A 27,729-nucleotide genomic window follows, 5' to 3' on the forward strand; every position below is an offset into this window, starting at 1 on the left:
AAATCATCAAACAGCTTTCTTGCGCCCACTGAATAAGGTGCACACTTCTCAGCTTGCCATCCAGGGCTCCTCATAATTTTGTTCCAAGCTTTTTATTCCACATTTATTGCAGACTTTACCACACGGCATATGCTCTAATTACCTAAGCCTTAGTCTTGCAACACATACTGTACTGAGTACAAGGTGCTGCGAATCCATTGGGAAGCAAAACAGACCAGGTCCTTTCCCATTCTTGCCTCCTGGATCTCAGTCTGATCTTGGACCTACTCTTCTGCACCTTGCACTCCAGACCAGGCTCCTGTAAGAACTTCCCTGTTCCTACCCATGGTGGGCCTAAAGGGAAAAAGGCGGCTGAGGGAGAGGAACAGGAAAAGATTGCAAAGTGCGAAGGTCAAGTGTGAAATCTGCAGCCCTTCTTCCCCTATCAACTACAGCAGGGCCCAACTCTTTACCCCGGAGTTAAACGGGTCTGAATAAGGGCCAGGACTGGGCTTGGCTGAGAAAACAGGGGCAATGGGAGAGAAGTTGGTTTCGGAGAGGAAAGCTTGCGATTTCAAAAACCTTTACAGCCTCTCGTTTCTCAGTCCGCAGTCCAGGCTCTCCTGCTCACTCTCTCCTGGAGCAGTCCAAGCTAGCCTCACCTGGCCTCCCTCGCTCCCTCGTTGGCGCTCTCCCTCCCCGCAGTCGCAGTTCCCGCCCAGAGCAGCCGCTGAGCCCACGGAAGAGGGGCGTCTAGCTGGTTCCAGCCTCTTCGGGCACTTAGCTCGCGGACCCGCCCCCCGCGCCAGTTGCCAGGGAGCGGTTGCCATAGAGCTGAGCAGTTGTCCGCGTGCGCAGGCGGAAGTCCCGGATTGAGGCGCCGCCATTTTTGCAGCCCGGGCGCGGAGCGAGAGGCTGAGAGTTGGAGACGCTATCCGCTTCCATCCGTCGCGCAGACCCTGCCGGAGCCGCTGCCGCTATGGATGATCGGGAGGATCTGGTGTACCAGGCGAAGCTGGCCGAGCAGGCTGAGCGATACGACGGTGAGTTGGCGGGGCAACGGGGGGCTGGAATTCTCGGACCCTCTGCCGCCGCCCACAGAGGCCGGGAGCAGGAGACAAAATGGCGGCATCGTCTCCAAGCCTAGCCCGGGGACGTGGATTCGGGAAGCAGGAAATGGCCTCTGGGCTCCCGGAGCGGTGGGAGGCTCCAGGCTCAGGAATTTGACCTGTTCGCAGTCCTCAGCTGCAGACATTCGCGAGCCGAGGAGACCAAGGCCATAGGGTGGAGGAGTTGGTTGTAAAATGGCGGCTTGGGGGGGAGGGCGAGTCCCGGGGCGGGGGCGGGGGAGGAGATGGCGGGTGCTGTCTCCGGGCGAGCAATCCCCAGGGGAGTTTCTGGGCCGGTTTTGGGACGTGGTGAACAATTTGGTGGCGTGATGAGGGAAGAAACACCCGCCACATGGGGGAGAGTGACGACTCGGCGCTGTAGCGCGGGCGCCTTTCAGGGAAATATGGCGGGTGGGGGCGGTGGCTTTTCCCCGGAGGCCCAAAGTGGGGCGGCGGCTGTGGAGTCTCACAAAGGAGAACCCTTGCAAGCGGAGGGCTTCTCTGGGCTTGTGGTGGGGGGCCGTCTTGGATGAGGGTGGGGGAAGGGGGGAGAGAGTGGGAATCACTGCAGTTCATCCTTGGGCGGAGGCCAGCTGAGATGCTACGGTCGGATTTCCTTCCCGTAGGCCGGCACACCTTGTAGCGGTGTTTTTTAGGCTTTCCGTTCAACCTCGCTTTTTTCTAGGGAGGTCTAGAAAAATCTCTTTCACGTTCCCTGTTCTCAGACTTATCCCAGAGAGCTCGAAGTTTCTGTAATCATTTTCTGGCTCCATAAGTTGTGGGTTCTGCTGGATAGAACATTGAACAGGAAACAAGGAGATCATGACTCTTAGTCCCTTTTCCATGCCTGTGCTTCAATCTACCGGTATTTAAAAATGATGACTTTCCTGTTTACACGCAGCGTTATGACAAATGGAAGGACCTGTTGAAAAATAAAGTTTTTTCAAATAACGTGTAGTAACTATTTTGGTTGACTCCCCTGGCTTGGAATGCGTGTTCGTACTTCATTGGGGATATTCAGTTATTCCAAAGCACTCAGCAGAGACTTCGGTTTTTGTATTAAGAACATAAGGGATCCCAGCAGATCCTGTTTTCTTTTCTCCAGTTTTAATAGACGGCTTTATATACAGATTGGAACAGTTCTTCTTTGTTCATCGCTCCTTTGTTCCTAAAGGTGCTATAGTCATTTTTCAGAACTTTATCGAAGTGGCCATTGTGTCTGTTTGCTCAGTCCCAAACTGCTGCTTTTTTTAATTGCCCCTCCCGGCCTGGGTCCCTCCCTTCCCCCATTTTGGACCTAGGTATTTGAATTATCCCCACATTCTTTAAACTAGTATTATCAAAACAAAAAATCACATGTATGCTTTTTTGTGTTTTTAATGCTGTTGTGGGGTGAGACATGGTTGGAATCAAGTGTCAGTGATCTTTAGATTTTGCTTCATTAAACCATTTATTTTTCAACATGCTGTGTGGGAACCTTGCTTTCCTTGAATGCCTGTTTGGTCATGTGAATAGCTTCAGGGCTAGTCCCAGTGTGTCATCATACCTTAGGATTCAGGAATTTGAAAATTAGGAGAAAAGACCTCGAACTCAAATTTAGGAAAGATCACTAAATTTCGTTTTGTAAATCCTTAAATTGCTGTTTGTATTGAACAAGATTTCTGTTGGGAGGAGGAGGGGAATAAGATGGGGAAATACAGCTCAAGGTCAGACTTGCCTTTATTTCAGTATTTAAAAGTCAAACAAATGTAGGTGTGCTTGTAATGGAAGTTTTTTTCTTCTTCCCCTCTCCTGCCCCAAATAGGTTCCTCTCTTAATCTACCAGTGCCCTTGGGAAGAAACTCTAAATTGTATTTGAATGTTTTTTGTTGTGTAGGGATTTAGGCTTTGAGTAAACCTGCTGTGATCACCAAAAAGGACATGGAGGAAGGTTTTTTTAAGAACTTATTTTAAAAACTGATTTGGAAGCTTGTGATTGTAGCTTCCAAGTAAGTGACAGTTTAGTGTGAAAATCATATTTTTGGAATTGGGTGTTGAGGATTTTTGACCAAAGGCTTAATTGGTTATTCATCACAGGACTATAGAGCCACATCCTTACTGTTGTTTAAACATTAGGGTTGTCCTTCAGGATCTAAGGGTGGGGGGTATATAGGATCTCCCAGGTGGAGAGGATCTCTTGTGACTTTTGGGCACAAAATTGGGAGGGATTCATTGGAAAGGAAGAAGAGGAAGACAGTCATTAGGAATCATCCTCTACCTTTGTCCACTCCTTTATTGGGTGCAATAATTCAGTTTTGTTTGTGGTCACAAAAAAAATGACCCCATAGTTATAAGTTGCCAAACAATATATCAGGTATGGGGAAGGTGAAGAGTGCTTTTGATGATTTGGTTTGGTGTAGTTGGGTATACATATTGGCTTTTTTCCTTGTTCTCGCAGTACCTTTAGCTTTTATCTTGCATGGTATGTTGAACCTAGTACTTCAACTTTTTTGTGGCATCATTTAACTTTGTCCTGGTGAATTGGAATCAATTGATGCAGATTATTTAATGGTACTGGAGGACGAGCTAAGCTGTGTTCAGGAAAAGGACAGTTTGGTGTTGCAGATGGGAAATATTGAAGTTTGGGGCTGGGACTGTTCACTTTGAAGATTAAATCTAGCATCTTATCATGTAACAACAGTAGCCTAAGGGATGGTTTTTATATCATTCATAACCATATTAAGCAAACCCATCATCTTTTAGCATTTCTGAAGTCTTAACTTCTCATGTATATAAACCATATTAGTATGGGAAAGTGGGGAATATAGAGGGGAGAAAATGAGTACTTTCTACATTTTTTGAGAATAGAGCAGTCACCATAAGCTACATTTGGGTTGTGGGGTAGTGCTGGTTTTGGCCTTTTCTCACTTTTCTTCTCCATGTGATGATTAGCTCCACATGAGGTAGGGGTAACATTTTGATGGTCGAGTTTGATTCAGTCTGTGAACGGAACACCAGGAATGCATCTGTTCTGTGTCACTTGAGAGCTGTCCTTTTAAGACACCAGAGCCTCATCTCTGGCTTATTTTGGTAGTCAGTGAGGGGTGGGGGGCATGTTTTGAATTACCTCCTTAATATACATCTTGTTAGGGGAAAAAAAATGGGTAAGAGTAAATTGACTTTAGTAATGAGTTTAAAAGCACAGGTTAATTATCAGTTCTTTGACTATAGGCCAGTAATAATTTTTATTGTTGCTATTTCACTTAATGCTGAAATTGCTATTTTAGTTAATGGAGTTAAATTTATTGAATACATTTCTCCTATCTAAACATAAGCAGAGTTGGATAATGCAATTTAAAAATTCCTCCTACAGTAGCGTTTAGTCTTTGTGTTTAAGGTAGATGCTCTTTTATGTATATTTTAGTGCATATACACAATATATAGTTCAGTCTATTCTGTTGGCTTACAAAACTATAGAATATAATGAAATCATGAATCATTGCAATTTGAGGTGGTGATGGGGTAAATTCTTACTGTGGACATTTCTAGGCACCCTTTTCACCTTTGAATTCTAGTATGGGGAAGAACACAGATACTAAGCTGAGCAAATTTTGGATTCATTAAGTACAAGCAAACCCGCTGAAAGTCCATACGAATAAGCAGGCTTTTCATAATTGTTTTATAGCTTGGTCAAGGGAATATGAAATATTCAGAAAATTTCTTGACTTTAACCTGGTATAGCAAGTGAAATTTCAGCACAGTGAATTAGTGTATCTAATTTTACAAATGAATTTCAAATACTTTAAGAAGCTGATCTGAAAGCATGATTTTTTTTTTTAAAGGGCTGTAAGGCTGATTTTCCAGCAATTTTTTAGCCTTATATTTAAGTAAAGTGTATTTAAACAGTAGTGACAGGCATAGGATAAAGGTTAAAATTTTAAAGTTTACGTTATATAATTTCATATTTATATAGAACTTCACATTTCACAGACCACTTAACAGAAAAGTTTTTACTTATTTCATGTGATATTGAAGTAGGTAATGTTAATTCCATTTTATGGTTCAGGAAAGTGAATTTGAGAAGATTTAGTGATTTTTTGTTTTGTTTTGTTTTTTAATTTTCCTGTATCACATGATTAGTTGGCAAGTACATGGCAAAGCCAGAACTTGTCTGTCTGATGACCTTTAGACTGGTACTCTTATTTCTCCTGAGCCACTCACAAAAGACCCATGTGTAACTAAATCAGATGGTGCCTTGTGGGAGGAGGGGTATACTTATTTTTTTAGCAGTTACTTCACATAATATGTTTTGGTATTTATGACTTGACTCGTATCCATTGTAAATAGGTAAGATATCTTCATACTTTTCTAAAGAAACCTCTTGTTTTCTTTCAAAAACAAGGCACAGTGAATGAAGTTAGAGTGATGAATTTTAGGTAGTCTCAGAGTGTGTTTATATTTAGATTTTTTGCTTTACCACAATTTCTGTATTGAGATACAACTTAATGCCATGCATTTCTGTAAAGTACTTCTAAAACGTTTCTGCCCCTCACCTTAGTCTTAATGAATGCAGCCCTTAAATTAATGATATAGTCATAAAAATTTGGGGGGCAGGGAGGTTGGCAAATGATTCTCAAATGTTCCAAATAGTAGCCTAGCTAGCTGTTAAGCAGAATCTATTCAGGGGTAGTGGGGAACAGAAACAAAATTGTTTTCATGGTTTTTGAAATGGTCAGTTAACAGTTTGATACAGTTAAATACAGATACATCCCAGTTGACAGATTGGTTTACCAAGATAACATTACTTTGAGCTCATTAACTAAATATTCATGCAAGTCCTAGGAGCAATTTCAGAAGCTCGTTTAAGTTTACTAAGTTGTAATAACAACTGCCATAATAATAGAAGGGTCATCATAATTTATTCAAGTCAGAATACCTTGAAGTGAAGGGGTGCCAATTCATAATTGTGCTGAAACTGCAAATTTGCCCTATGGTCGTCCTACTTAAGACCATTTGTTGCTACTAGTTGTCTCATTTAGAAAGTTTCCTAAGCTTTGCCTATCCCTCTACCACCAAGATATCTTAGATCTGAATCCCCACAATATTGGTTTTCTTCTTTCAAATGAAGTTATTATTTGGCAGAACATAAGACAGATCAAAGGCAAAGTGAAAGCTTTCCTCCTCTCACTCCCCTTTCCCCCAAATGGGAGCTGGAAAAGTCAAGAATACAGTAGTTGCTGAAAATAGAGCTTACTGGCATACTAACTAGTCAATCAGACTGATAGTGTCAAAGCCAAGTATGTTTTATGTATGTTTACCTTGAGCTAGATCTGTGTTTAAAAATACTTGACTTAGGGCTTCCCTGGTGGCGCAATGGTTGGGGGTCTGCCTGCCGATGCAGGGGACACAGGTTCGTTCCCCGGTCCGGGAAGATCCCACATGCCGCGGAGCGGCTGGGCCTGTGCCCCATGGCTGCTGAGCCTGCGCTCCGCGGTGGGAGAGGCCACAGCGGTGGGAGAGGCCACAGCGGTGAGAGGCCCGCGTACCGCAAAAAAAAGAAAAAAACTTAGGTGTAGACCCTTAGCAGCAGGGTCTGTCTTAAGTTTAGAACTTTCCAAATAATATTTTTAAAGTCTCACCCACGTCTTGTTATGATCATTGTGTTTAGAACACTGAATCCTGAATAGTTTAGAAAAAATATGATCATGATGCTGGTTTATCTTTTTGAAATTTAATCTTGAATTTATTGCTCTTCTTCCAGTGATCGATCCATCATAGTAGCTGGGCATATCTGTCATTGGTAGGCTTCATTTGTGATCAGGACAGGATTTTATCTAGCTAAAGCAATATGAAATGTGTTAAGCCCTTCTCTTCACATATAAAAATTTGGAGGAGATGCGTTACTATGAGTAAGAATTAATGACTTTTGGACTTCCCTGGTGGTGCAGTGGTTAAGAATCCGCCTGCCAGTGCAGGGGACACATGTTCGACCCCTGGGCCGGGAAGATCCCACATGCCGTGGAGCAGCTAAGCCCGTGCGCCACAACTACTGAGCCTGCGTTGCGTTCTAGAGCCTGTGAGCCACCACTACTGAGCCCGTGTGCCATAACCACTGAAGCCCGTGCGCCTAGAGCCCGTGCTCCGCAACGAGAAGCCAGCGCAATGAGAAACCTGGGCACCTCAACGAAGAGTAGCCCCCGCTCACCGCAACAAGAGAAAGCTGGCGCGCTCAACGAAGACCCAACACAGCGAAAAATAAATAATAAATAAATTTATAATAAACAGTTACCTTGTTAAATTTGCTTGTTAGGAAGTCATAATACTTAAAAAAATGACTTTCATACTTTGGTGGATGTAATGTAGTGCAAAGGCCTTGGAATCATTTGGATTCCTCATCTGTAGAATGGGGATTAATGATATCTACCTTGCTTGCTAATTTCAAGGGTGGTTATGAAGTTGTGGGGTTTTGTAAACTGCGAAGTATAATTATCAGATAGTAGTCTTAATTGTGAAAATTTACTTTTACCCATTGTCAGAGATGAAGTAAATGTTCTTCTGTTGATCTACATTCATATTAGAGGATAACGTACCTTTTTTTGGGGGGGGGGGATACGCGGGCCTCTCACCGCCGTGGCCTCTCCTGTCGCAGAGCACAGGCTCCGGATGCGCAGGCCCAGCGGCCATGGCTCATGGGCCCAGCCGCTCCGCGGCATGCGGGATCCTCCTGGACCAGGGCACGATCCCGCGTCCCCCGCATCGGCAGGCGGATTCTTAACCACTGCACCACCAGGGAAGCCCTGACGTACCTTTTTTGAGTTATTCTTAGAAAGTGTACTGTCATGGGTTTAGTGTCCAAGTTAGATTTGCATAAAGGTTAGTTCCCAAAACAAAATCCTTAATCTTAACTCATCTGTAAAATTGCATATCCAGAGTATGAAGGTTGTCCAAATTTATTCCCAAGCAGTTTAACCTATACTTTGGCCATGTTGAGGTATGTAGTACCTGATTTTTTTGGCTGCACCTTGTGGCATACAGGATCTTAGTTCCCTGACCAGGGATGGAACTTGCGCCCCCTGAAGTGGAAGCGCGGAGTCCTAACTGGTGGATCGCCAGGGAGTCCCTGGTATGTAGTTCTTCCTTTTTTCTTTTTAAATTTATTTAATTTATTTATTTTTGGTTGCATTGGGTCTTCATTGCTGCATGCGGGCTTTCTCTAGTTGCGGCAAGCAGGGGCTACTCTTTGTTGCAGTGCATGGGCTTCTCGTTGCAGTGGCTTCTTTTGTTGCAGAGCATGGGCTCTAGGCACGTGGGCTTCAGTAGTTTTGGCACTCGGGCTCAGTAGTTGTGGCTCTTGGGCTCTAGAGCGCAGGCTCAGTAGTTGCGGCACATGGGCTTAGTTGCTCCGTGGCATGCAGGATCTTCCTGGACCGGGGCTTGAACCCATGTCCCCTGCATTGGCAGGCGGATTCTTAACCACTGCACCACCAGGGGAGTCCCTGTAGTTCTTTGATATTAATTCCAGGTTAATATTCAGGAGGATATACTTATCTCCCTAGCAGATATAGCACCTGTTGTCTATGGGTTTGGGATGAAAGGTTCCACAGTACAAAAACATAAAAGTAAATCAGTGTTAAATATTTGCATGTTAGCAGTCTCACGTTACTGACTAGGAAAAAATATTATGTGTAACCAGTATCGTGAGATGTGATTTTAAAGGCTTAGTGTAAGCCTTGGGCAGTGAATGGGTTCTGATTAAAGAAAGCTACCAATTATGAGCTTCCCTGGTGGTGCAGTGGTTAAGAATCCACCTGCCAGTGCAGGTGACACGGGTTCGAGCCCTGGTCTGGGAAGATACCACATGCCGCAGAGCAGCTAAGCCCATGCGCTACAACTACTGAAGCCTGCGCACCTAGAGCCCTTGCTCCACAACAAGAGAAGCCACTGCAATGAGAAGCTCGCGTACCACAACAAAGAGTAGCCCCTGCTCGCCACAACTAGAGAAAGCCCACATGCAGCAATGAAGACCCAACGCAGCCAAAGACAAATAAAATAAATAAATTTGTATGAAAATAAGCTACCAATTAATACTACGTAATCCTTGGTGGTTAGTCATTTGAAGATTTAAGGACCTTGGAATGGTGGTGGTGAATACTTTTGTGTTGTAGAAATGTGTACTGCTTAAGAGTTTATGTGATTGATTGATTTTGTTTGCTCATAATGGGCTAAATCATAAATTAGTAAAAATTTATAATAGGATTACCATGAAAATTTCGACACATTTTATGCCCTTTGACTATAAAATATCACTTAGGACAGTTATAATTTTGCTTTTATAAGTTTTTCAAAAGGTATTCATTAATACAAATTATTTTTTTGTGCAGAGTAGAGTTTTCCCTCCACAACTTTAAAATACGTTACTATGAAAGTGCTGCAATTTTGATGAGAGTTTCTTGGCTGTTCAAAGACTTAGGAAAATAAATCAGATTAATAAATCTGAATAAGAAGTATAACTCTTCTCCTGAATCAGTGCATGGGTTATTTCTGGTCATTTTACCTCTCATGTACTCCAAAACAAAATTTTAAGGTTTTTAAATTTCAGTATCAAATTCTACAAAAATTATGAAAAGAGATTGACTTTAAGCTCTTTTTTTTCCACTCCCATATGTACCTTAGGTCATTTACTTCCCCAATCTTTTACATTTTTTTTGGTTCTAGTACAGGTAAACATGTTTGCATGCCTGAGGGAGTATCTTCGTAAATTCTAAGAGGAGAAATCTCCAGTTCTGATGGAGTAAGAGGGATCTTTTTTTTCCTCTCAGTATTGAGACTCGTGGGCGAGATACCTTTCTGGAGTCAAAATTGTAGAGTCGCTGTAAAAGGATGTCTGTTTTCTACCTATCAGAAGCTAATCAGGAACGTTTAAAATTTTTTTTTTAATAAATTTATTTATTTTTGGGTGTGTTGGGTCTTTGTTACTGTGCGCGGGCTTCTCTAGTTGCGGCGAGCGGGAGCTACTCTTCGTTGGGGGGTGCGGGCTTCTCATTGCGGTGGCTTCTCTTGTTGTGGAGCACGGGCTCTAGGTGCGTGGGCTTCAGTAGTTGTGGCTCGTGGACTCTAGAGCGCAGGCTCAGTAGTTGTGGCGGACGGGCTTAGTTGCTCCGCGGCATGTGGGATCTTCTCGGACCAGGGATCGAACCCATGTCTCCTGCATTGGCGGGCGGATTCTTAACCACTGCTCCATCAGGGAAGCCCTAAAATTTTTTTAAGGCTAGATTTTTTCTGGCCAGCTGCGCAGCTTGTGTTATCTTAGTTCCCCAACTACGGATCGAACCTGGGCCCTCAGGAGTGAAAGTGTGGAGTCCAAACCACTGGACCACCAGGGAATTCTCAAGGCTAAAAATTGTTTTACTCTTTTTTAAGGGAAGGTATGAGTTAATTTTAGAGTGAGAGGCTCCTCTGTTTAGGCTGGTGCATGAAGAAGAAAAATGGTACATATTTGAGTGTCAAGATTATTGTGTTTTGAAAAGCCTTAGTATTCAGGGTATGTACCAGGCACTGTTCTAAACAACTTGGGATTCACCAGTGAACAAAACAGACAAAAGGTCTGTTCAAGGGGCTTATTTTGCAGTGAATGCATAAATGCTTTTAGAATTACTTTTCTGTTAGTATGTGTAATTAAGAGTTAATTTGAGGGTGGGAGGGAGGGAGACGCAAGAGGGAAGCGATATGGGAACATATGTATATGTATAACTGATTCACTTTGTTATAAAGCAGAAACTAACAAACCATTGTAAAGCAATTATACTCCAATAAAGATGTAAAAAAAAAAAGAGTTAATTTGAATTAGTCAATAACAACAGTGGTGTTTGGTACAATGTAAGGCATTATACCTGGTGCTGGTCCCTGTCCCATATCAAATTCTTTCTTCATTGACTACTAGTGTTAAGTGGTATTAACAAACAAAAGTTTCCTCAAAAAATTATTTTCATGGACTCTGTGATAATAAAACCCTGTAACAGTACCATCTACAATTTATTGAAAACTATTCCAGGTGCTTAACATTCCCTCAGTCCTCAAAAACAACCCTGCAGAGTAGGTACTTTTACAGATAAGGATTAAGAACTTTAGGAAAGGTGACAGCAGTAGGGATCACTGGGATTCAGCTAGTCTATTTTATTCCCAAGCTCATAAGTCCATCCACTTCCATACTTGTATGTAAACATTAGTCCAAACCACTTGAAGCTCTCTTTCTGTTCCTTACATGAAAAAAAAAGAAAAATTTTTTTTTATTTGTTTCTGGCTGTGTCGGGTCTTTGTTGTGGCATGTGGGCTTCTCTCTAGTTGTGGCGTGTAGGTTCTGTAGTTGTGACACGCGGGCTCACTAGTTGGGGCTTGTGGACTTAGTTGCCCTGCGGCATGTGGGATCTTAGCTCCCTGACAAGAGATCGAAGCCGAGCCCCCTGCATTGGAAGGTGGATTCTTAACCACTGGACCACCAGGGAAGTCCCTGTTTCTAATTTTTTTTTTTTAATATATATAAATTTATTTATTCTTATTTTATTTTTTTGGCCGCACTGGGTCTTCACTGCTGTGCCGGGTGGGCTTTCTCTAGTTGTGGCAAGCGGGAGCTACTCTTCGTTGTTGTGCGTGGGCTTCTCATTGCGATGTCTTCTCTTGTTGCAGAGCACAGGCTCTAGGCACGTGGGCTTCAGTAGTTGCACCATGCAGGCTCAGTAGTTGTGGTGCATGGGCTTAGTTGCTCCGTGGCATGTGGGATCTTCCCGGACCAGGGCTCGAACCTGTGTCTCCTGCATTGGCACGCGGATTCTTAACCACTGCGCCACCAGGGAAGCCTTGTTCTTTAGGTTTTAATTTTATAACTTAAAGGTTATTTTCAACAGTCTTTTGGCTTAATTTGTGTTTTCTTTCATATATGAATAAGGCAGAAGGGTATGTAGGTTTGAGTATATTTTTTATTGAAGAGAGAGATGAGATAGTAGAATGAGCACTGGACCAGAAATCATTAAATTTAGGGGAGGTCTGTCATGTCCATGTTTTATTTCTGATTACTGTCCCTTCAGACATGTAACTTAGTCTCAGGGCCTGTTTTTCTCATCTGTGTAATAGAATTCTTTTATTATTATTATTTTTTATTGGAGTATAATTGCTTTACAATGGTGTGTTAGTTTCTGCTTTGTAACAAAGTGAATCAGTTATACATATGTTCCCATATCTCTTCTCTCTTGTGTCTCCCTCCCACCCTCCCTATCCCACCCCTCTAGGTGGTCACAGAGCACCGAGCTGATCTCCCTGTGCTATGTGGCTGCTTCCCACTAGCTATCTGTCTTACGTTTGGTAGTGTATATATGTCCATGCCTCTCTCTCGCTTTGTCACAGCTTACCCTTCCCCCTCCCCATATCCTCAAGTCCATTCTCTAGTAGGTCTGTGTCTTTATTCCTGTCTTACCCCTAGGTTCTTCATGACATTTTTTTTCCCTTAAATTCCATATATGTGTGTTAGCATATGGTATTTGTCTTTCTCTTTCTGACTTACTTCACTCTGTATGACAGACTGTGGGTCTATGCACCTCATTACAAATAGCTCAATTTCGTTTCTTTTTATGGCTGAGTAATATTCCATTGTATATATATGCCACATCTTCTTTATCCATTCATCTGATGATGGACACTTAGGTTGCTTCCATCTCCGGGCCATTGTAAATAGAACTGCAATGAACATTTTGGTACTACTACTATTATTATTACTATTATTTTTATTATCATTTTTAGGTCGTGCTGTGGGGCATGCGGGATCTTAGTTCCCCAACTGGGGATTGATGCCCCCTGCATTGGGAACATGGAGTTTTAACCACTGGACCACCAGGGAAGTCCCTGTATAATAGACTTCTGAAAGCTGTTTTATGCAATTTGCAGGCAGAAACTTTAAAAAAAGTAATCTTTGCCTTGTGACCAGCAGAGTGGAGGGCTATGAAAGAAATTTAAATTCAGCTGTGGATTGTGTCTACAACTGTGGGTTTTACTCCAGTCAGCTAAGCTACTGGTTCATTTAATAGAGGAACTCCCATTTGCCAAGTTTTCATATATACTCCTGCTTGTGTTGAATGAATTACAAGGTTCAACTATATGAAATTGTCAATTTCAGCCATTTTTGACCTACAAAAATGATGATTTTATATGATTTAATGTAATGTTAAGTTGTGGTTGGAAGGTCTGGAAGATGAGGCTTCAATATACCCCAAAAGGCATCAAGCTTTTAAGGAAGCACCAGGATTAATGAGGGACTGTGCACGAATACTTTCCCTCAGAGGCTGGTTTAGCTTTTTTACTTACCTTACTTGAGTTGACCTGTTTTCACTTTGTAGGTCTGTTCTCTGTTTTTTTTTTTTTCTTTTCTCAGAATAATGGATTCGCATTTGCTGTATTTGCAATTCTCTCTTTTTTTTTTGGGCGGTACGCGGGTCTCTCACGGTTGTGGCCTCTCCTGTTGCAGAGCACAGGCTCCGGACGCACAGGCTCAGCGGCCATGGCTCATGGGTCCAGCCGCTCCGCGGCATGTGGGATCTTCCCGGACTGGGGCACGAACCCGTGTCCCTTGCATCGGCAGGCGGACTCTCAAACACTGCGCCACCAGGGAAGCCCTGCAATTCTTTTAATGCAGCACTATCATGGTCACTTTGGCATGATAAACTTCTCTTGGAACTGTGCAACATAGGTATTTTGATCATTTTGGAGAAAAGGTGCTGCATAAAATACTGTTTTTTCTCCCGAATAACATGAATGTAATTTCATCCTGTTGTGCTAGTTGTCAGGAGAAAGAATGTACAAGGCTGCTACCCTCATTGTTCTTTCCAGAGGAGAGTTGGTCTCAGTATTATACTTTACAGTTGGTAAAATGCAGTTGTAAGAAAATGTTTGGATTTATTAGATTATGTAGTATTAATATGGTTCCTTAAGTGTAACCAGTAGAATCCCACTTATTAATGTGGAATTTTTCTTACTGTTTTATATTTTAAATTACTGTTGTCTTTCTCCTTTCCCCTTATGCATTGTGAGATTCTTTGTTGCTTTCTAGCTTTGAAGTCTTAACTAGTGCTTATTCCTAAACCCCCTGGCTTTTTCACATGGCCATTGAAGATGTTCACATGTTATTTAATCAAGGAATAGAGAGATTATGGGACTTCCTTGGGGGCACAGTGGTTAAGAATCTGCCTGCCAGTGCAGGGGACACGGGTTTGAGCCCTGGTCCGGGCAGATCCCACATGCCACGGAGCAACTAAGCCCGTGTGCTACAACTACTGAGCCCGTGCTCTAGAGCCTGCGAGCCACAACTACTGAGCTCGTGTGCTGCATCTACTGAAGCCTGTGCGCCTAGGCCCCGTGCTCCACAATAAGAGAAGCAACCGCAATAAGAAGCCCGTGCACCACAACAAAGAGTAGTCCCTGCTCGCTGCAACTAGAGAAAGCCCGCCTGCAGCAATGAGACCCAACACAGCCATAAATAAATAAATAAATAAATTTAAAAAAAGGAATAGAGAGATTAAACAGTGTTGAGCAGGAGAAAAATACCACTGTTTGTAATTTCTTATTTATTTATTTTTGGCTGCATTGGGTCTTCGTTGCTGCATGTGGGCTTTCTCTGGTTGCGGCGAGCAGGGGCTACTCTTCATTGCGGTGCGCAGCTTTCTCATTGCGGTGGCTTCTCGTTGCAGAGCACGGGCTCTAGGCGCGTGGGCTTCAGTAGTTGTGGCACATGGGCTCAGTAGTTGTGGCTCGTGAGCTCTAGAGCACAGGCTCAGTAGCTGTGGCACACGGGCTTAGTTGCTCCGTGGGATCTTCCTGGACCAAGGCTTGAACCCGTGTCCCCTGCATTGGCAGGTGGATTCCTAACCACTGTGCCACCAGGGAAGCTCTCCCCACTTTTCTAAAAAAAATACTTATTTTCTATTTGGCTGCATCAGGTCTTAGTTGCGGCATGTGGGATCTTTCATTGCAGTGTGCGGACTTCTCTCTAGTTGTGGTGCGCGCAGGCTCTGTAGTTGCCCTGTGGCATGTGAGATCTTAGTTCCCTGAACTGGGATCGAATCTGCATCCCCTGCATTGGAAGGCAGATTCTTAACCACTGGACCACCAGGGAAGTTCACAATTTCCCTGATTCTTTTTTTTAACTACAGAAGTTAAAATTAAATGTAAAAAAGTTAAACAAATACAGCTCTATCAAGTAAAATATTGACAGCTACTCCAACCTGCCGGATGTAACGATTGTTGACAGTTTGAATATACTTTTAGAACTTCGCTCAAGTGCCAATTCGTGTATTCACAAACATACCTTGTTTTATTGACTCTAATGTTATTGATATAACATGCATCATACTAATACAGAAAAATGCTAACTGCATCATGACATGCCACTGACTAAGAGAAATCTGGGTTTCAGAGATGTTAATGTAAAAAAAAAGTGTCCTAAAGATAGATACATATTTATAGTACATACACGTAATGTACTGCATTCTTTCATAGAAATCACATTATATATGTTATTCAGCCACATGCCTTTTTCCCTCAACAAAACATTGTGAATATAAAAAAGTTTTTTAAAAAAAATTATTTATTTATTATTTATTTTTGGCTGCGTTGGGTCTTTGTTGCTGCGCGTGGGCTTTCTCTAGTTGCAGCGAGCGGGGGCTACTCTTCGTTGTGGTGCGAGGGCTTCTCATTGCAGTGGCTTCCCCTGTTGCAGAGCACGGGCTCTAGGCGTGTAGGCTTAAGTAGTTGTGGCGCGTGGGCTCAGTAGTTGTGGCTCGCAGGCTCCAGAGTGCAGGCTCAGCAGTTGTGGTGCACAGGCTTAGGAGCTCTGCGGCATGTGGGATCTTCCTGGACCAGGGCTCGAACCCGTGTCCCCTGCATTGGCAGGCGGATTCTTAACCACTGTGCCACCAGGGAAGCCCTAACAAAGGTTTTTTAAAACAAAAATTGGGACTTCCCGGATGGTGCAGCGGTTAAGAATCTGCCTGCCAATGCAGGAGACACGGGTTCGATTCCTGGTCCGGGAAGACCCCACATGCCGTGGAGCAGCGAAGCCCATAAGCCACAACTACTGAGCCCACAAGCCACAACTACTTTGCCTGCGAGCCACAACTACTGAGCCCGCATGCCACAACTACTGAAGCCCCGCGTACCTAGAGCCCGTGCGCTGCAACGAAGACCCAACACAGCCATAAATAAATAATTAAATTTATTTTTTAAAAAATTGGACCATTTCAACCAGACTAACATAACATTTAAAATGTCTGGTTTGTTCACCTATGTCAGTCTACCTTTAAAGGAGGAAATCTTCCCAAGGGATTTTACTGTGCAGCCAGGGTTGAGAAACACGGGAGTAGATCGTTTCTCAAACCCCTGACTAAGAGTTACTGAGGGTGCTTATTAAAAATTAAGGCATTTGATCAGTACTCAAATTTAATACATATCTCCGGGTATACAGCTAGATTTGAGTAGACGACCTTGTAGAGCTCCCTTCTTAGAGGCTGTCTCAGCTGTTTTTTCAGCAGTGAATTGCCAGAGACCCTGAGTTGGAGAATATGGGAAATTCTGTGGCAATATTGCATAGTTTTTTGTCCAGTTTTTTAAAAAACATGATCAGTTAACTCTTGTTTTTGAGTGGTGCTGCATACTTTGAGGATGGACCTCTTACTATTTTTTCTCTTCATTTATGTAGTTTATTGATTTCTGTCGCTTTTCCCTGTATCTGCCTCTGTATTTTCATATTATGTTTTTTAAAAAATTTATTTATGGTGCATTGGGTTTTTGTTGCTTCATGCAGGCTTTCTCTAGTTGCGGCGAACGGGGTCTGTTCTTTGTTGAGGTGTGCAGGCTTCTCATTGCAGTGTCTTCTCTTGTTGCAGAGCACGGGCTATAGGCGTGTGGGCTTCAGTAGTTGTGGCGCGTGGGCTCAGTAGTTGTGGTTCGTGGGCTCTAGAGCACAGGATCAGTAGTTGTGGCGCATGGGCTTAGTTGCTTCGCAGCATGTGGGATCTTCCCAGACCAGGGCTCGAACCTGTATCCCCTGCATTGGCAGGCGGATTCTTAACCACTGCCCCACCAGGGAAGCCCCCAGAGGTCGTCTTTAAGTAGAGATTATAACAGGAGGGTTGTGATGGTGCCTGGGATTTCTGCTTTTTCGTTAAGCCCCCAGGTGATGTCTGATGTTCCTGGTCTGTAGACTACACTTCCTGTAGCAAGGATTGTAGACTATGTTTTTCAACCGCAACTTTGTCTTAGCTTGAGTTTCCTTAGAAGTGCACCCTAAAGCAAAGATTCAGGAGCCAATGATTTACTTTGTTGGGCAAGGAAACATCATTTGGGGAGTGAGGGCCAGCAGATAGTCAATAAAGGTGTATTATCAGGCTAACTACCACTGTGGGCAACTGTAACTGAATGACCCTGGAGGAACTTTGAGAGCCATTGTCAAACATATGTTTCATAGCCTTCTACTGGAAAAAGATCCCATCTGTGACTTTCATAGCTAGAGAGAAATCAGTGCCTGGCTTAAAAGCTTCAAAAAACAGGCTGACACTCTTATTAGGTGCTAATGCAGCTGGTGATTTAAAGTTGAAGCCAATGCTCATTTATTGATTTTTTTCCTTAAATTTTATTTATTTATTTATTTACTTTTGGCTGCGTTGGGTCTTTGTTGCTGCGCGCACGTTTTCTGTAGTTGCGGCGAGTGGGGGCTACTCTTCGTTGGCGGTGCATGGGCTTCTCATTGCAGTGGCTTCTCTTGTTGTGGAGCATGGGCTCTAGGCGTGTGGTCTCAGTAGTTGTGGCGCTCGGGCTTAGTTGCTCTGTGGCATGTGGGGTCTTCCCAGCCCAGGGCTCGAACCCATGTCCCCTTCACTGGCAGGCGAATTCTTAACCACTGCACCCTCAGGGAAGCCCCACATTTATTGATTTCTGAAAATCCTAGGGCTCTTAAAAATTATGCTAAATTTACTCTGCCTGAGCTCTGTAAATGGAACAACAAAGCCTGGATGACAGCACATCTGTTTACAACATGGTTTGTTGAATATTTTAAGCCCACTGTTGAGATCTACTGCTCAGAGAAAAAGATTCCTTTCAAAATATTGCTGCTTATTCACAATGCACCTGATCACCCAAGAGCTCTGATAAGAGATGTACAATGAGATTAATGCTGTTTTCATGCCTGCTAACACAACATCCATTCTGCAGCCCATGGATCAAGGAGTAATTTCAACTTTCAAGTCTTACTATTTATGAAACATATTTTGTAAGGCTGTAGCTTCCATAGTTAGTGATTCCTCTGGTGGATCTGAGCAAAGTAAATTGAAAACCATTTGGAAAGGATTCAACATTCTAGATGCCATTTAGACTAAGTTCACTGTTCTTTATTTAGCTTATTACTGCTTCAAGCACAGTGTTAACACGTCTCTAAGTGCTTACATCTTCCTGGATTCCTGTATGTTTTTAAGTCTTAAAAGAGGCAAGCAGGGCTTCCCTGGTGGCGCAGTGGTTGAGAGTCCGCCTGCCAATGCAGGGGACGCAGGTTTGTGCCCTGGTCCGGGAAGATCTCATATGCCGTGGAGGGGCTGGGCCCGTGAGCCGTGGCCGCTGAGCCTGCGCGTATGGAGCCTTTGCTCCGCAACGTGAGAGGCCACAACAGTGAGAGGCCCGTGTACAGCAAAAAAAAAAAAAAAAAAAAGAGGCAAGCAAATAAAAGGATTTTAACATATTGTTGAGTTCCTATTATGTGCCAGGGAGTTTACGATGCAATCTCATTTTAACTCTCATAACCCAATGAGTGATGGGGTATCTTCCAAGTTGTAAGTGAGGAAACAAGTTCATAGAGGTTAAGTGATATAGGTCAAATAGCATGTAAGTGAATATCTAAGCCAGAATGAAAATCTAATCTGCATCATTCTGGCTATAAATGTGGTTTCCTACCATGCTGTTTCCCAAAGTGTGTGTGTCTTTTGGTCCACCTAGTAACAGTACAAGTGGTATGTAGATATGACAAGAATAGTAAAAATGTTACTGGAGTAAAATAAGACCTCTTCAGAGAGGCTTCCCAGATCTCCTGTTTTGTTCAGCATCCTATTCATTTCATATAGTACTCAACACAAACTGTATTTAGATGTCAGATTTATTCTGTCAACTTTAAGACATTTAAACTTTTGCTTAAAGAAGAATCCCAGGGACTTCCCTGGTGGCACAGTGGTTAAGAATCCGCTTGCCAATGCAGGGGATACGGGTTCTATCCCTGGTCCGGGAAGATCCCATGTGCTGTGGGGCAGCTAAGCCTGTGCACCACAACTACTGAAGCCCGCGCATCCTAGAGCCTGCACGCCGCAACTACTGAGCCCACGTGCTTAGGGCCCATGCTCCACAACGAGAGAAGCCACTGCAGTGAGAAGCGCGCACACTGCAACTAGAGAAAGCCTGCACGTGCCACAACAAAGACCCAACACAGCCAAAAATAAATAAAATATTAAAAAAAACAAAAAGCCAGGAGTGGCTTCCAAATCTTGGCCAAACTGTTTACTCAGATTGCTTTTTAAAATAAGTCATCTTAACATATATCTCAATATTTTGTTGGTTTTAACAAAATATAACTAGTGATTACTATAGCTTTTTATCTCTCTAGGAAAATATAAGTGACATAAGTCTCCTAAAGCTACAAACATCAGCTTTTAATTGTATTTTTAGATCCTTTCCACATTATTTACTGTTGGAATTAAAGTAGTTAAGAATTTTTATTTATTTATTTTGGCTGCGCCGCATGGCTTGTGAGATCTTAGTTCCCCAGCCAGGATTGAACGTGGACCCTCGGCAGTGAAAGCACCGAGTCCTAACCACTGGACCACCAGGGGATTCCCAGTTAAGAATTTTTTAATAGATTGACTTACAATTTTGAGTAATGTAAAATCTTAAATTGTGTTTTGGCACCTCAGAACTCTTCAGTGATTTGGAAGCACACTCACACAAGTGCAAAAAACATTTTAAAGTGATGGCATCACAAACTTTGTGCAGACTTAGGCAGCTGAATTATTAGTGATGAAACTAAATTGTCGAATTTGGCAGGGATTTAATGTTCAGCAGCCAATTTAAGTCACGTTAGTTTTCTGAGAATGTTTTGTAACCAGCTTAATCTGATGGGCTTATGAGAGTATAGCTCTGTCAAAAATCATGTTCCATAGGGAATCATACTGAATTTCTTTTATGGTTAGCTGACAATACCTGCCCTTAAAATTGTCCAAATCAAATTTCTTTTCCATGCCTTATGGTACAGAATTATTGGTGCCAGTAGAGTATTCATCAGTGTGACAGAGAAAATGCATAGTTTTAGAAAAAATTTGGCTCTTACCTGTATATTCCTAAATATTAACAGTCATTGCTACCAAGAGATATGACTCTTAGAAATCTGTAAGACAGGATGGTGATTGTCATTGCATTATCCATATGCATTGATTATATTTAGTGGTTGTACAAATTTTGCTTAGCTGGTAATTTCACTCATTTCTTGGAGGTTGTCTAAGTCCATCAGATCATCTGAAAGCAGCATAACACCTGGACATTCACATAGGTAACTTCCTGTAGAAATGCTCTTATTGATTTTATGAGATTAGAAGTGTCTGAGTGAAGACTGCTTCTCTTGTGTAAATCTAGTCAAACGTTTTCTGTGACTCTTTTTACGTAAAGATCCATATGGTAAATTCCTCTTAGATTTAGTACCTTGGAAATTTTTCCTCCAACAAACTTGCGTACTTCTTGTTATCAAATACAGGAACAAAATTCAGCTTGGGACATTTTTTATTTTAATTTCTTTTTTGGGAATTTTTAAAAAATTAATTTATTTTTGGCTGCACTGGGTCTTCGTTGCTGCATGCGGGCTTTTCTCTAGTTGCGGCGAATGGGGGCTACTCTTCGTTGCAGTGCGTGGGTTTGTCATTGTGGTGGCTTGTTGTGGAGCACGGGCTCTAGGCGTGCGGGCTTCAGTAGTTGTGGCTCGTGGGCTCTAGAGCGCAGGCTGAGTAGTTGTGGCACATGGGCTTAGTTGCTCCGTGGCATGTGGGATCTTCCTGGACCAGGGCTCGAACCCATGTCCCCTGCATTTCAGGTGGATTCTTAACCACTGTGCCACCAGGAAAGTCCAGCTTGGGACATTTTAAGTTGTTGCTTCAATTGTCATTAACCATAGACAAAATTCGTGGTCTGTGTTAATTAATTGCCCATAATTCCTATGCGTATCTGTGACCTTATAAGTAATGTCTGGTTTGATAGCCTTTTTTTTTTTTTTAAATAAATCTTAGTGTGGTTTCATTGGTTTTTTTTTTCTTTAAAGCTATATTGAGACACTGTAGTGCGCCCTCCCCCCTTCTTCCAGCTTCTTGTACTTGGGCAGCAGCAGGGTCATGTGAGCTGTTTGGCCAGTGAAATGTGAGCAGAAATTGTATGTGTAACTGTGTACAGTAAGTCCCTTACATACGAACTTGTTCTGTTCCAAGAGCGCGTTTTTAAGCCCAATTTGTTACTAAGCCCAACGAAGTTAGCCTAGGCACCCAACTAACACAATCTGCTATATAATACTGTACTGTAATAGGTTTATAATACTTTTCACAGAAATAATACATAAAGAAAACAAACAGTACCTTGAAAAGCACAGTAGTGCAGTACAACAGCTGGCATACAAGGGCTGGGCATCGAGTGAACAGGCAAGAAGAGTTACTGGCTGGAGGAGAGAGAGGAGGTGGGAGATGGTAGACCTGAAGGATCGTCAGCAATAGGAGACAGAGGGCAAGCTGCAGTTTCACTCACACCTGACGTTGATGGCACAGGTTCTAGTTCCTTGATGGATTCAATTCTACCTACCCTCTTGAGAAAATGATCCAGTCATGTCTGGGTAATAGCTCTTTTTTTCTCGTCATAAATGACACAGTAGGACTGGATTGCAATCTGAACGGCTGCTGCAGTACCGTTCTACGTTTAGGTCCTGTGCCTCAAAAAACTAAAATCCTCAAGTAAAATCTCTTTGCCATTTCCCACATTGTGAGTCTCTTTGATTCTTCAGTTACTACTTCTTTTGTCTCTCTTCGTCTTTTCTGTGCGTCTCCTATTCCATCAGGTCTTCATTAGTAAGCTCCTCATGTTGCACAGCAAGGAGTTCAGTGAAGTCAGGAGTTCAGTGAAGTCATCCTCTTGCAGACCTAGCTTGAAATAAAGACACTATACTGTTGTACTCTATACAGTACTGTAAAGTATACAAAAGCACAACCACTTGTAAAGGATGCATGCACATGACAGTGTACTCCAGACAGGTGAACTGACTCAGGTGATCGGACATGCTAACGCATGTTCGTATCTTTGAAAGTTCACAGCTTGAAGTTTCGTATGTAGGGGACTTAACAGAGACAGTGATGAACTCTTTCCTGATTCTTCTGTTTCTTCCCTTGCTTCCTTGACTAGAGAAACCTCAAGTACCGAACCATACAGCCTCAAGATGGTGGACTCTCACAAACATTTGAGTGAAAAAGAAACCTTTGTTGTGTCAAGGCTCTGAAATTTGATGAATAATTTGGTTCCCAAGCTCACCTCTCCTTTGGGAATACAGAATTATCAATCACAATTCAGAATAGGTTGAAAACATGTTTACTGTCTCTTGTACTTTCAGTTTTGAGATATTAAATAGATTGCATCTAGGCCTCTGCTTTCCAGATCTTAGGGGAGGCAGAGCTGTCTCAAAATTATATGCCAGCTTCTCTAAAGGTTATCCTTTGGCTGGTATGTTAAATATGTGCATGCTATATGAAGGACATTTTGCTTTCATGGCATGCCTCAATATGAATGAATCATTAAAGGGCATAACACTTCCCCCTTCTCTGCACACTAAGTCTCTGGTGGATTTCCTTCTTTTCATTCCTTAATTTCTAAACCGTATCTCTTCAGAACTAAGTATTGAGATTTTAAGGGAGATGTTCATCACATTAAGCTCTCTGGCCAGCCTGAGCTCTTTCATCTTAAGCCTTTTAGTTCTCCCTTTGGTCCTCAATCTAGCTATTCTCTCCTGTTGCTGGCACAAGTCTGGTTTTCTGCTTTTTATTCATTTGGGAACTCCCCCACCCCCCTACCCCAACCCATGCCAAACATCAGGTTTTCCTTTGCTGCTGTACTTATCTTCCCCACTTTTGACCCAGAAAACACAAATATTTTTTCTGTGTATGGTACAAGAGGCATCACCTTCATACATCCCAGCTTTCAGTGTTAAGTTTCTCTGATAATCATAAGATGGAAATGTTCCCAAAATTTAAACTTTTGAAACTGGGACATTCCCTGGTGGTCCAGTGGTTAGGCCTCCATGCTTTCACTGCAGGGGGTGCGGGGTTGATCCCTGGTGGGAGATCCCGCATGTGGTGCGGTGCTACCGAAAGAAAAAAAAAAAAACTTTTTTCTTCAGCAACTGGGAAAATACTTCAAGATATTCGTTCTCTTCCTTTTGCTGTTCTCTTCTAGTGCAGAATGGCTTTCTGTGATGATGATTCTTTTCTCTTTATTATCTTATTATCCTTATTTGAGGTTTTTAGTTATTTTGTAAAGTGTCTCTAAGATAATAGTCATCATGTGATAAAGTGAAAAACTCAGCGTGAGGGGAAAATGGTTTTTATTTTATTATATTGAAAAGTATAGTTTTTACACTTCTATTTTAACAATAGATCTTCCTGTTTTGAGGAAGTACTCTCATTTGATAGAAATATTAATATGTCTTGGGGGAGGGGTAAAGACTTCTCTATATGTCAGTCCAGATGTATGCATATAAAATATATTCTGGGACTTCCCTGATGGTGCAGTGGTTAAGAATCTGCCTGCCAATGCAGGGGACATGGGTTTGATCCCTGGTCCCAGAAGATCCCACATGCTGTGGAGCAGCTAAGCCCGTGTGCCACAACTACGGAGCCTGCGCTCTACAGCCCGTGAGCCACAACTACTGAAGCATGTGCACTCTAGGGCCTGTGTGCCACAACTACTGAGCCCGAGGGCTGCAGCTTCGGAAGCCCGCACGCGTAGAGCCTGTGCTCCACAGCAAGAGAAGCCACTGCAATGAGGAGTCTGTGCACCACAACGAAGAGTAGCCCCTGCTCAACACAACCAGAGAAAGCCCGCGGACAGCAATGAAGACACAACGCAGGCAATACACACACACACACACACACACACGCACACACCCCACACACGTATGTATGTATGTACTGGGACTTGCCTGGTGGCACACTGGATAAGACTGCACTCCAACGCAGGGGGCCTGGGTTTGATCCCTGGTCAGGGAACTAAATCCCACATGCATGCCACAACTAAGAGTTTGTGAGTCGCAACTAAGGAGCCCACCTGCTGTAACTATGGAGCTTGTGAGTCGCAACTAAGGAGCCCACTTGCTGCAACTAAGACGTGGTGTAACCAAATAAATATTAAAAGAAATATTGTAACGAATTCAATAAAGACTTTAAAAATGGTCCCCATCCAGGGCTTACCTGGTGGCGCAGTGGTTGAGAGTCCGCCTGCCGATGCAGGGGGACACGGGTTTGTGCCCCAGTCCGGGAAGATCCCACATGCCGCGGAGTGGCTGGGCCCGTGAGCCATGGCCGCTGAGCCTGCGCATCCGGAGCCTATGCTCTGCAACGGGAGAGACCACAACAGTGAGAGGCCCGCGTACAGCAAAAAAGAAAAAAAAAAAGTCCCCATCCAAAAGAAATTAAAAAAAATATTATATATATTCTGATAGATCCCAAACTAACAATTTCAAACAACCATGCCTGATAAGTAATAATTGGTCTAGAGAGATTTTTACTGAGGTGATTTTTATTATTTCAACAAGGTGAATTTTACAGAGAGTTTTATACAATTTACAGAGGTACCTTGGTTTTTTCCCCCTGGCTTTTCCCATGGTAGTTCTGCATCACCCCTGAGATAACTTTGCATTCTTTCCATTTGACATAATGATTTGGGAAGCTTGCCTTCATGCAAGCCAGAAATAAATGTATTGTCTTAAGTTTCTTCTCATGTTGGGTCTTTGGAGGAGTTTCTTTTCAACAGTCCCTAGTTAACTGAAGATTTTATCAATACTATCATCATCATGTCTGTCATCTGGATTACTTTTCATTGAGAAGGGGGGACTACAGGGTTTGGGACAGAGCTACTTCATCTTCATCGTGTGTGTGTGAGAAAATACACACAACAAAATTTACCACGTTGATCATTTTTTTTAAACAGTGATATATATATTTTTAAAATTATTTATTTATTTGGCTGCGCTGGATGTTGGTTGCGTTATGTGGGATCTTTGTTGCGGCATGTGAGATGTAGTTCCCTGACCAGGATCGAACCCTGGTCCCCTGCATTGGGAGCTCAGAGTCTTAACCATTGGACCACCAGGGAAGTCCCACCATGTTGATCATTTTTTAGTGTATAGTTCAGTGGTGTTAAATACATTCACATTTTTGTGAAGCGATTACCATCCATCCCCATGATTCTTCCATCTTGTAAAACTGAAACTGTATCCATTAAACAGTAACTTCCCATTGTCCCCTTAGCCCCTGGAAACTAACATTATACTTTCTTTACGACTAATTCAAGTATCTCATATAAGTGGAATCATGCAATATTTGTGTTTTTTGTGACTGGTTTCTTTCACTTAGTATAGTGTCCTTAAGGTTCATCTATGTCGTAGCATATTGCAGAATTTCCTTTTTAATATTCCATTGCATGTATGTACCTACCTTTTGCTTATCTCTCCACACGTCAGTGGACACTTGGTTGCGTCCATGTTGTAGCTATCATGAATAATGCTGCTATGAAAATATCCAGATATATCTGTTCAAGATCCTGCTTTCAGTTCTTTTTGGTATATACTCAGAAGTGGAATTGCTGGGTCATATGGTAATTCTGTTTTCAGAATTTTTCGAGGAACTACCATACTGGTTTACGCAGCAAATGTACCATTTTACATGCCCACCAACAGGGCATGGGGTCCAATTTCTCCACATTCTTGCCAACACCTGTTTTCTGGTTTCTTGATAGTGGCCATCCTAATGGGTGTGAAGTGGTAGATGATCTTAGTCTTTTAAATAAAGGAAAGAGCTAGATGTTTTTTCCCCTTGATTGTCTTGCTCTGAATGCACCCTAGGAGGCTCTTGATTGGGAATCAAATCTGGTAATTATTTAAAATGGCACTTTTGTATCCTCTGTTATAGATTGCTTTGATGGGCTTATTTCCTACCCTTTCCTTTTTTTTTTTTTTAACATCAACCAGCCACTTTTCCATATAAAAGACAAGTTATAACCCTTCGCATTCTTTGTGCCTTTTCTTGATAATCTATAGCAGATGAATTGGTAAGACTTCTAGACTACAGTATACCCAGTTCTCAGAATAACTCCAAATGCCTTGACTTTTTGTATTATGAAAGAGTTTTGGTCTTCTTTAGTCATTTCATGTACAGAATTCAAGATCAGATCATATAATACTAGATACTTCGTAAGTCCCTAAGATGCCATGGTCTTGTTAATTGGGTATATTATTTGAATATACTATAGGCATTTAGCTAAAGTTTGATAACATAGGACACCTATACTAAATTCCCCTTTATGTATTTAATGAACAGAATTCAGACCTTCAGGATGATTCTTTGGGTCTCAGAAACTTCTTTAGGGGCAGATACATAGCTAAATTTTCTACAAAATAAAATGGGCTGCAGAAAAAGGGCCTATTGAAATTGCTGAGAAGGGACTATAGAATCTCTTGTTCTATCTAGGAGGGGGGGATCCTTAAATAGGTTTCATTTATCTGTGATATAGTCAGGCCCACCAGAATATATTTCTCAATCTCTGTTAACATAGTTCAGTTTACATTCTTCATTCTTTCATCAAATGTTTGTGTGCCATTTATATCATTAGATACTGTGCTTTTCTGGGAATAGAGAGATAAAGACACAGTTAATGCCCTTTTAGGACGGTAGTATTTGATGGGAAGAAAACACTGATCCTCAACCCAGAAAGAAGTATGAACATGGGTTGGAGAGCACAGTAAGGCTTTGCAGAATAAGAACTTGATCCAGAGGGATGAATAGTTTCCTAGACAAAGAGGAAAGGTCATGGGTCAACTGATCAATCTTACATAAAGCAAACCCAAGACCTCTCCAGAACCTTGAGTGACAGAACCTTTTTAAGGCAGTGTTTGATTCTGTGGCCCTTTCTGTCCTTGGGGTGTTTGCCGTTAGTGTTTTTGGACTTAAGAATTTGTTTCTATGAGCACACTACTTGGAAAGTTAGTTGAATGTGGTTGTTAAGAGGGAGCTCAGGCACTTAAGTTAGATTGTCTGGGTTCGAATTCTGGTTTTACCACTTAATAGCTGTGTGACTTTAGGCAAGTTACTTTTTCAGTTTTTTGTCTTTAAAGTCAGAATTATGTGTTCTGACAGCCGGCAGACACTTTTTTCCATGTTCAGAGAAATTATGGTTATGACCCTGTATACTTTGGTAGGAGGTACATGAGTCCCATCATCCAATACACAGCCTGCTTGTTTTCCTGTGACTGATTCTGAACAGTTTGCTTCCATCCTGAGTCTGGCTCTTACTAGAAACT

At 42.4% G+C, this 27,729-nt stretch overlaps 1 protein-coding gene across 1 annotated transcript in view; it reads left to right on the plus strand.

Annotated features, from left to right (window-relative positions):
* The first annotated feature begins 862 nt into the window (after window positions 1-862).
* The window catches only part of YWHAE (tyrosine 3-monooxygenase/tryptophan 5-monooxygenase activation protein epsilon), a 44,715-nt gene continuing 17,848 nt past the window's right edge, over window positions 863-27,729 (plus strand). The window contains exon 1 of the mRNA XM_019926939.3: window positions 863-1,022. Within this exon, the coding sequence (XP_019782498.1) occupies window positions 959-1,022 (64 nt within the window). The 5' untranslated portion in view covers window positions 863-958. The remainder of the gene's footprint in view (window positions 1,023-27,729) is intronic.

The sequence above is a fragment of the Tursiops truncatus genome, chromosome 20 (assembly GCF_011762595.2).
Source record: "Tursiops truncatus isolate mTurTru1 chromosome 20, mTurTru1.mat.Y, whole genome shotgun sequence".
NCBI lineage: Eukaryota > Metazoa > Chordata > Mammalia > Artiodactyla > Delphinidae > Tursiops > Tursiops truncatus.